The sequence below is a fragment of the Oncorhynchus clarkii genome, unplaced genomic scaffold, assembly GCF_045791955.1.
Source record: "Oncorhynchus clarkii lewisi isolate Uvic-CL-2024 unplaced genomic scaffold, UVic_Ocla_1.0 unplaced_contig_11932_pilon_pilon, whole genome shotgun sequence".
Lineage (NCBI taxonomy): Eukaryota > Metazoa > Chordata > Actinopteri > Salmoniformes > Salmonidae > Oncorhynchus > Oncorhynchus clarkii.
The window spans coordinates 5,001-15,000 of NW_027258456.1; the positions used below are offsets into that span (position 1 = coordinate 5,001).

Here is a 10,000-nt window from a genome sequence, read left to right on the forward strand (position 1 = left end):
TTACTGGGTTATAGATGGACCTGTATAAACTACCTAGTACCTCATTACTGGTTATAGATGGACCTGTATAAACTACCTACATTACTGGTTATAGATGGACCTGTATAAACTACCTAGTACCTCATTACTGGGTTATAGATGGACCTGTATAAACTACCTAGTACCTCATTACTGGGTTATAGATGGACCTGTATAAACTACCTACATTACTGGGTTATAGATGGACCTGTATAAACTACCTAGTACCACATTACTGTTAAACCCTGGTCCTGTATAAAGTACCTAATAGCACATTACTGGGTTATAGATGGACCTGTATAAACTACCTAGTACCTCATTACTGGGTTATAGATGGACCTGTATAAACTACCTACATTACTGGGTTATAGATGGATCTGTATAAACTACCTAGTACCTCATTACTGGGTTATAGATGGACCTGTATAAACTACCTACATTACTGGGTTATAGATGGACCTGTATAAACTACCTAGTACCTCATTACTGGGTTATAGATGGACCTGTATAAACTACCTACATTACTGGGTTATAGATGGACCTGTATAAACTACCTAACACCACATTACTGTTAAACCGTGGTCCTGTATAAACTCTAACACAGATCTCTGCTTCCACTCCGTGGCCGTTATTAAATCTAACAGGATACGTTGCTACCGTCAACCCTTCGTAATTCAGCAGACACTCTCATCCAGAGCACCTTTGACAAGTGAGTGCCTACATTTTCTCACTGGTCCCACATGGGAATCGAACCCACAACCCTAGCGTTCCACACACCATGCTCTACTCTCTCTCATTCCCTCCTCTCTCTCATCCCTCCTCTCTCTCCTTCACTCCTCTCTCTCCTTCCCTCCTCTCTCTCATCCCTCCTCTCTCTCATCCCTCCTCTCTCTTCATCCCTCCTCTCTCTCATCCCTCCTCTCTCTCCTTCCCTCCCCTCTCGCTCATCCCTCCTCTCTCTCATCCCTCCTCTCTCTCCTTCCCTCCCCTCTCTCATCCCTCCTCTCTCTCCTTCCCTCCTCTCTCCCTCCTCTCTCTCATCCCCCTCTCTCTCCATCCCTCCTCTCTCTCATCCCTCCCCTCTCTCATTCCTCCTCTCTCTCATCCCTCCTATCTTCTTCCCTTCCCTCCTATTCTCCATTCCCTCTCTCTCCTTCCCTCCTCTTCTCCTTTCCTTCTCTCTCCTTCCCTCTTCTTCTCCTTCACTCCTCTCTCCTCTTCTCCTTCCCTCCTCTCTTTCCTCCCCTCCTCTCTCTCCTTTCACCTCTCTCCTTCCCCCCTCTTCTCCATGCAACTCTCTCTCTCCTCTTCTCCTTTCCTCCTCTATCTCCTTCCCTTCCCTCCTCTTCTCCATCATCTCTCTCTCTCCTTCCCTCCTCTTCTCCTTTCCTCCTCTATCTCCTTCCCTCCCCTCCTCTTCTCCATCATCTCTCTCTCTCCTTTCCTCCTCTATCTCCTTCCCTCCTCTTCTCCTTTCCTCCTCTATCTCCTTCCCTCCTCTTCTCATTTCCTCCTCTATCTCCTTCCCTTCCCTCCTCTTCTCCATCATCTCTCTCTCTCCTTCCCTCCTCTTCTCCTTTCCTCCTCTAATCTCCTTCCCTCCCCTCCTCTTCTACATCTCCTCTCTCTCCTTCCCTCCTCTTCTCCATCCCCCTCTGTCTCCATCCCTCTGGTGGAGGGGAGGACTAACAGTGAAATGCCAACATAAACAACTGGTGTAGACTAACAGTGTAATGCTAACATAAACAACTGGTGTAGACTAACAGTGATATGCCAACGTAAACAACTGGTGTAGACTAACAGTGTAATGCTAACATAAACAACTGGTGTAGACTAACAGTGATATGCCAACGTAAACAACTGGTCGAGACTAACAGTGATATGCCAACGTAAACAACTGGTCTAGACTAACAGTGAAATGCCAACGTAAACAACTGGTCTAGACTAACAGTGATATGCCAACGTAAACAACTGGTCTAGACTAACAGTGAAATGTCAACGTAAACAACTGGTGTAGACTAACAGTGATATGCCAACGTAAACAACTGGTCGAGACTAACAGTGATATGCCAACGTAAACAACTGGTCTAGACTAACAGTGAAATGCCAACGTAAACAACTGGTCTAGACTAACAGTGATATGCCAATGTAAACAACTGGTCTAGACTAACAGTGAAATGTCAACGTAAACAACTGGTGTAGACTAACAGTGAAATGCCAACGTAAACAACTGGTCTAGACTAACAGTGAAATGCCAACGTAAACAACTGGTCTAGACTAACAGTGAAATGCCAACTTACAGGTCCTTCCCAACAACACAGAGAGATAGAAAATAGAGACATAATAGAAAAGTTAGTAATAGATAATATTAGTAAGTAATAATAGATACATAATGAGTTATGATGTCTATACATGTCTACGGCTGGGATTCAATCTGAAGGCAGGTTGAAGGTACTGCTGCTTTTAAAAGGCCATTTCCGATTTCGCCCACATATGCAGTGGTTACCTGGAAAGGGAACATTGTCTTTAAAAGCCTCAGTAGTCTACCTACAACCAGCGAACGGTTTGAATCTGGGTATAAGTGAAAATCTGACTTTTGGAAGTCTGGTTTTATAGTCCGATCCACCTGTCTCAGTCAGTTACACTTAACAACCACACGGTGGCAGTACTACACATGTTATCGTGTGTTGTGTAAAAGAGTAGACTTCAACAGTGGTTCTCAATCCTCTCGTCTGGGACTCCCAGACGTTTCACAATTTTGTTGTAGCCCTGAACTCACCTAGCCCTGAACTAGCCTAGCCCTGAACTAGCCTAGCCCTGAACTAGCCTAGCCCTGAACTAGCCTAGATCTGAACTAGCCTAGCTCTGAACTCACCTAGCCCTGAACTAGCCTAGCCCTGAACTCACCTAACCCTGAACTAGCCTAGCCCTGAACTAGCCTAGCCCTGAACTAGCCTAGCCCTGAACTAGCCTAGCCCTGAACTAGCCTAGATCTGAACTAGCCTAGCCCTGAACTATCCTAGCCCTGAACTAGCCTAGCCCTGAACTAGCCTAGCCCTGAACTAGCCTAGCCCTGAACATTCATTTGTCCATGTCTCCTGTATATGTTGTTCCTGTTTCAGGTGTGTTTCAGACCAATGATTGGTTGACTATAGAGAATCCCACAATGCAGGCGAAGGCTGCAGGATAAAGCCCTTTAGTCTGCGTTTAGCAGGGACTAAAGTATTACACACATTCAGTACACAGCAGGGTGTAGGAATCAAACTTCCAACCTTGGTGTTGACAGAACCATACAGTATCAGAGAAAGAGAGGAGAGGAGAGGAGAGGAGAGGAGAGGAGAGGAGAGGAGAGGAGAGGAGAGGAGAGGAGAGGAGAGGAGAGAGAGAGAGAGAGAGAGAGAGAGAGAGAGAGAGAGAGGAGAGGAGAGGAGAGGAGAGGAGAGGAGAGGAGAGGAGAGGAGCGAGAGAGAGAGAGAGAGAGAGAGAGAGAGAGAGAGAGAGAGAGAGGAGAGGAGAGGAGAGGAGAGGAGAGGAGAGGAGAGAGAGAGAGAGAGAGAGAGAGAGAGAGAGAGAGAGAGAGGAGAGGAGAGGAGAGGAGAGGAGAGGAGAGGAGAGGAGAGGAGAGGAGAGGAAAAGAGACAGGGAAGGAAAGAGATGAAGGAGAGGAGAGCGAGGGCAGAAAAGGTGAGAGAGAGGGAGAGAGAGTCCATGCAGTACTACAATCAACAGAATCATCATAACATGGTTGTGAAGGGACTGCTGTCTGTGTCCCAAATGGCACCCTATTCCCTATGGGCCCTCTGGTCAAAAGTAGTGAAGGGGGAGGGGTGATGATGACACCAAACAAGAAGTACAGGCTAGACTCCTCACCATTACTACTTCCTTAAAACGTGACTACAGTGTGAAGTCCATGGTGAGAGATGAGGTGAGAGAGGGAGAGAGAGAAAGACAGACAGACAGAGAGAGAGACAGAGAGAGAGACGGAGAGAGAGACAGAGAGAGAGGGACAGAGAGGGAGAGAGAGGGGGAGAGAGAGGCGAGAGAGAGAGAGAGAGTGAGAGAGAGAGAGAGAGAGAGAGAGAGAGAGAGAGAGAGAGAGAGAGAGAGAGGAACACAGACAGAGATGACAGAAAGTGACAGAGGTGAGTTGGAAGAGGATTGAGAAAAGAGAGGGAGGAAGAGAGCAAGAGCAACGTAATCTGCCACAGACCACACGCACGCAAACACGCACACACAAACACAGACACGCACACAGATATCAGGAAGTAATCTGTTCCGTGCTGACTGTGCAGGGTGCTGTCTTGTATGTAAGCAGAAGAGTGTGTACCGTACGTCAGTGTGTGCACGTCAGTGTGTGTGTCTGCCGACAACAGGTTGCAAGTATGACCCTCTCACCTCAAATCTAAGGATCTCTCACCCCACTGGACAGACACATGGACACACAGCTACACGGACCAACACAATGGGCTCAAGATTAAAGTAAGTCTAACAGCTCTCTATTTTCTCTCAATCTCTCTACTCTCCTCTCTGTTATTGCGGCTTCTATCACTTCCTCTCTCTCGGCTGCACAGGAAGCAGGTTTGCACAGTTGCCGGCGGTAACACTGTTGCCGACGGCAATGTGATGGTACTAGTAGCCATATTCAAAGAAGAATCAAGGCCTCACTTGTATTCTTCCACTACTTATTCTCGGTTGACCTGAACACGTTCTCCTTCCGCAGGTTGTTGTGAATACTCAAACACTGAATACTACTGTCTTTAAAGTTGATCATCCATTTCTACTTTTAAAGTTGATACTTTTCATTGTCAGTTATCTGGTAGTAGAGACAGGATAGAGGCCTCTACATGACACAACCAGACTGTTAGTCCACAGCCCTGGTCCGTCCTCCTATGTTCCCTGTACATATTACTGGTGAGGTGGGATGTTCTCGTTGTGATTTTACATTCCAGCAGGCACTCTCATCCAGAACGACTTACAGGAGCAATTAGGGTTAGGTGACTTGCTCATGGGCACGTTGTCAGATCTTTATAGCTTGTCAGCTAAGGGATTCAAACCAGTGACCTTTCAGTTACGGGGCCCAACGCTCTTAACCACCAGGCTACCTACCACCTAGATGTGTTCTGTTCTTGTTCCAACTGTGATGTGTTCTGTTCTTGTTCCTACTGTGATGTGTTCTGTTCTTGTTCCTACTGTGATGTGTTCTGTTCTTGTTCCTACTGTGATGTGTTCTGTTCTTGTTCCTACTGTGATGTGTTCTGTTCTTGTTCCTACTGTGATGTGTTCTGTTCATACTGTGATGTGTTCTGTTTTTGTTCCTACTGTAATGTGTTCTGTTCTTGTTCCTACTGTAATGTGTTCTGTTCTTGTTCCTACTGTGATGTGTTCTGTTCTTGTTCCTACTGTGATGTGTTCTGTTCTTGTTCCTACTGTGATGTGTTCTGTTCTTGTTCCAACTGTGATGTGTTCTGTTCTTGTTCCTACTGTGATGTGTTCTGTTCTTGGAGAGAGAGAGAGAGAGAGAAAGAGAGAGAGAGAGAGAGAGAGAGAGAGAGAGAGGGGGGAGACGGGGAGAGAGAGAGAGAGAGAGAGGGGAGAGAGAGAGAGATAGAGAGAAAGAGAGAGAGAGACAGAGAGAGAAAGAGAGAGAGATGGAGAGAAAGAGAGAGAGAGAGAGAAAGAGAGAGAGATGGAGAGAAAGAGAGAGAGAAAGAGAGAGAGATGGAGAGAAAGAGAGAGAGAGAGATAGGGAGAGAGAGAGAGAGAGAGAGATGGAGAGAAAGAGAGAGAGAGAGAAAGAGAGAGAGATGGAGAGAAAGAGAGAGAGAGAGAGAGAGAGACAGAGAGAGAGAGAGAGAGAGAGAGAGGGTGAGATGGAGAGAGAGAGAGAGAGAGAGAGAGAGAGAGAGAGAGAGAGAGACAGAGAGAGAGAGAGAGAGAGAGAGAGGGTGAGATGGAGAGAGAGAGAGAGAGAGAGAGAGAGAGAGAGAGAGAGAGAGAGAGAGAGAGAGAGAGAGAGAGAGAGAGAGAGAGAGAGAGAGAGAGAGGGTGAGATGGAGAGAGAGAGAGAGAGAGAGAGAGACAGAGAGAGACAGAGAGAGAGACAGAGAGAGAGAGAGAGAGGGTGAGATGGAGAGAGAGAGAGAGAGACAGAGAGAGAGAGAGAGAGAGACAGATGGAGAGAGAGACAGATGGGGAGAAAGAAACTGTGAAGGAATCCTGGTCCCGTATTCATAAAGCATCTCAGAGTAGGAGTGCTGATCTGGGATCAGGTCCCCCCTCTTATTCATTATGATCTAAAAGGAAAAAAATGAATTGTAGAGCAGCTCTCTTACTCTGATTCACTTTATAAATACAGTCCTTGGAGCAGTGACAGCCTGAGACGATTATGAGGTCATAAAAAGTCATGTCAGTATACTAGAACCATATGGCTGTAAACAGTATATCCTTTAACACAGTGATTCCCCCAGCCTCTCCTCCATTATCAGAGTAAATCCCCAACCTCTCCTCCATTATCACAATGATTCCCTAACCTCTCCTCTAGTATCACAGTGATTCCCCAACCTCTCCTCCATTATCACAGTGATTCCCCAACCTCTCCTCCATTATCACAGTGATTCCCCAACCTCACCTCATCCAGTATCACAGTGATTCCCCAACCTCTCCTCTAGTATCACAGTGATTCTCCAGCCTCTCCTCTAGTATCACAGTGATTCCCCAACCTCTCCTCCATTATCACAGTGATTCCCCAACCTCTCCTCATCCAGTATCACAGTGATTCCCCAACCTCTCCTACATTATCACAGTGATTCTCCAACCTCTCCTCCATTATCACAGTGATTCTCCAACCTCTCCTCTAGTATCACAGTGATTCCCCAACCTCTCTTCCATTATAGCAGGGATTCCCCCAACCTCTACTCGGTTTTCACAGTGATACCCCCAACCTCTCCTCCATTATCGCAGGGATTCCCGCAATCTCTCCTCCATTATCGCAGGGATTCCCCCAACCTCTCCTCTAGTATCACAGTGATTCTCCAACCTCTCCTCCAGTATCACAGTGATACCCCCAACCTCTCCTCCATTATCGCAGGGATTCCCGCAATCTCTCCTCCATTATCACAGTGATTCCCCCAGCCTCTCCTCCATTATCACAGTGATTCCCCCAACCTCTCCTCCAGTCTCCCCAGCCAGTCCACTTCCTTGATGTATTCCATAACTACAACTGATCAAGCCCCTCATTAGTTAAATAAGCTGGCTTAGTTGTAGAGTACTGGGGGAGAGGTGCTGGAGGATAGGTACTGGAGGAGAGGTACTGGAGGAGAGGTACTGGAGGAGAGGTACTGGAAGAGAGGTACTGGAGGACAGGTGCTGGAGGAGAGGTACTGGAGGTTAGGTACTGGAGGAGAGGTACTGGAGGACAGGTGCTGGAGGAGAGGTACTGAAGGAGAGGTACTGGAGGAGAGGTACTGGAGGAGAGGTACTGGGGGACAGGTGCTGGAGGAGAGGTACTGGAGGACAGATACTGGAGGAGAGGTACTGAAGGAGAGGTACTGGGGGAGAGGTACTGGAGGAGAGGTACTGGGGGACAGGTACTGGAAGAGAGGTACTGGAGGAGAGGTACTGGAGGACAGGTGCTGGAGGAGAGGTACTGGAGGACAGATACTGGAGGAGAGGTACTGAAGGAGAGGTACTGGAGGAGAGGTACTGGAGGAGAGGTACTGGGGGACAGGTACTGGAAGAGAGGTACTGGAGGAGAGGTACTGGAGGAGAGGTACTGGAGGAGAGGTACTGGAGGAGAGGTACTGGAGGACAGGTGCTGGAGGAGAGGTACTGGAGGACAGATACTGGAGGAGAGGTACTGAAGGAGAGGTACTGGAGGAGAGGTACTGGAGGAGAGGTACTGGGGGACAGGTGCTGGAGGAGAGGTACTGGAGGACAGATACTGGAGGAGAGGTACTGAAGGAGAGGTACTGGAGGAGAGGTACTGGAGGAGAGGTACTGGGGGACAGGTACTGGAAGAGAGGTACTGGAGGAGAGGTACTGGAGGAGAGGTACTGGAGGAGAGGTACTGAAGGAGAGGTACTGGAGGAGAGGTACTGGAGGAGAGGTACTGGGGGACAGGTACTGGAAGAGAGGTACTGGAGGAGAGGTACTGGAGGAGAGGTACTGGAGGAGTGGTTTGGGAAACACTTCTCTATCACTACTGTTAATGTCATGGTGTTGTGTGTTTCTTCAGAGAAAACCCTGACAGGACCTTCTACTGGTTCTTTGAAGCATCTTGTCCAATCGCAAATGACAAAGGTGAGTTTTTGGACACACACACAAGGACACGTATGTATAAACAGGCACAGATGCAAATGCACACAGGAGCACACACACACACACACACACACACACACACACACACACACACACACAAGGACACGTATGTATAAACAGGCACAGATGCAAATGCACACAGGAGCACACACACACACACACACACACACAAACACACACACACACACACACGCAAACACACACACACACACACACTCACACATACACACACACACACACACACACACACACACACACACACACACCAATGCACGTATAGTTGAAGACGGAAGTTTACATACACCTTAGCCAAGTACATTTAAACTCAGTTTTTACAATTCCTGACATTTAATCCTAGTAAAAATTCCCTGTCTTAGGTCAGTTAGGATAACCACTTTATTTTAAGAATGTGAAATGTCAGAATAATAGTAGGGAAAAGTAGAGAAAATGATTTATTTCAGATTTGATTTCTTTCATCATATTCCCAGTGGGTCAGAAGTTTACATACACTCAATTCGTATTTGGTAGCATTGCCTTAAAATTGTTTAACTTGGGTCAAACATTTTGGGTGGCCTTCCACAAGCTTCCCACAATAAGTTGGTCACTCCAATACCTTGACTTTACAATACCACAACTTTGGAAGTATTCTTGGAAGTATTCATCACCCATTTGCGACCAAGCTTAAACTTCCTAACTGATGTCTTGAGATGTTTCTTCAATATATCCACATCATTTTACTGCCTCATGATGCCATCTATTTTGTGAAGTGCACCAGTCCCCCCTGCAGCAAAGCACCCCCACAACATGATGCTGCCACCCCCGTGCTTCAAGGTTGGGATGGTGTTCTTCGGCTTGCAAGCCTCCCCCTTTTAACTCCAAACATAACGATGGTCATTATGGCCAAACAGTTCTATTTTTGTTTCATCAGACCAGAGGACATTTCTCCAAAAAGTACGATCTTCGTCCCCATGTGCAGCTGCAAACCATAGTCTGGCTTTTTTATGGTGGTTTTTGAGCAGTGGCTTCTTCCTTGCTGAGCGGCCTTCAGGTTATGTTGATATAGGACTCGTTTTACTGTGGATATAGATACTTTGTACCTGTTTCCTCCAGCATCTTCACAAGGTCCTTTGCTGTTGTTCTGGTATTGATTTGCACTTTTCGCACCAAAGTACGTTCATCTCTAGGAGACAGAACATATCTCCTTCCTGAACGGTATGACGGCTGCGTGTTCCCATAGTGTTTATACTTGTGTACTATTGTTTGTACAGATGAACGTGGTACCTTCAGGCGTTTGGAAATAGCTGAGTTTGAAGGTAGGCCTTGAAATACATCCACAGGTACACCTCCAATTGACTCAAATTATTATCAGAATCTTATAAAGCCATGACATCCTTTTCTGGTATTTTCTGGAATTTCCAAGCTGTTTAAAGGCACAGTCAACTTAGTGTATGTAAACTTCTGACCCACTGGAATTGTGATACAGGGAATTATAAGTGAAATAATCTGTCTGTAAACAATTGTTGGAAAAATTACTTGTGTCATGCGCAAAGCAGACGTCCTAACTGACTTGCCAAAACTATAGTTTGTTAACAAGACATTTGTGGAGTTTTAATGACTCCAACTGTATGTAAACTTCCGACTTCAACTGTACACACACGCACACACA

The 10,000-nt window shown here is 46.6% G+C and overlaps 1 protein-coding gene across 2 annotated transcripts in view; it reads left to right on the plus strand.

Moving 5' to 3' along the window:
- The first annotated feature begins 3,940 nt into the window (after positions 1 to 3,940).
- Positions 3,941 to 10,000, plus strand: part of LOC139396965 (DENN domain-containing protein 1B-like) — a 30,100-nt gene continuing 24,040 nt past the window's right edge. The window contains exons 1-2 of one of the 2 annotated variants that reach the window (XM_071143901.1): positions 3,941 to 4,497; positions 8,252 to 8,316. In XM_071143901.1, the coding sequence (XP_071000002.1) occupies positions 4,481 to 4,497; positions 8,252 to 8,316 (82 nt within the window). In that variant the 5' untranslated portion in view covers positions 3,941 to 4,480. The remainder of the gene's footprint in view (positions 4,498 to 8,251; positions 8,317 to 10,000) is intronic. The other variant, XM_071143900.1, reaches the window with a different exon arrangement.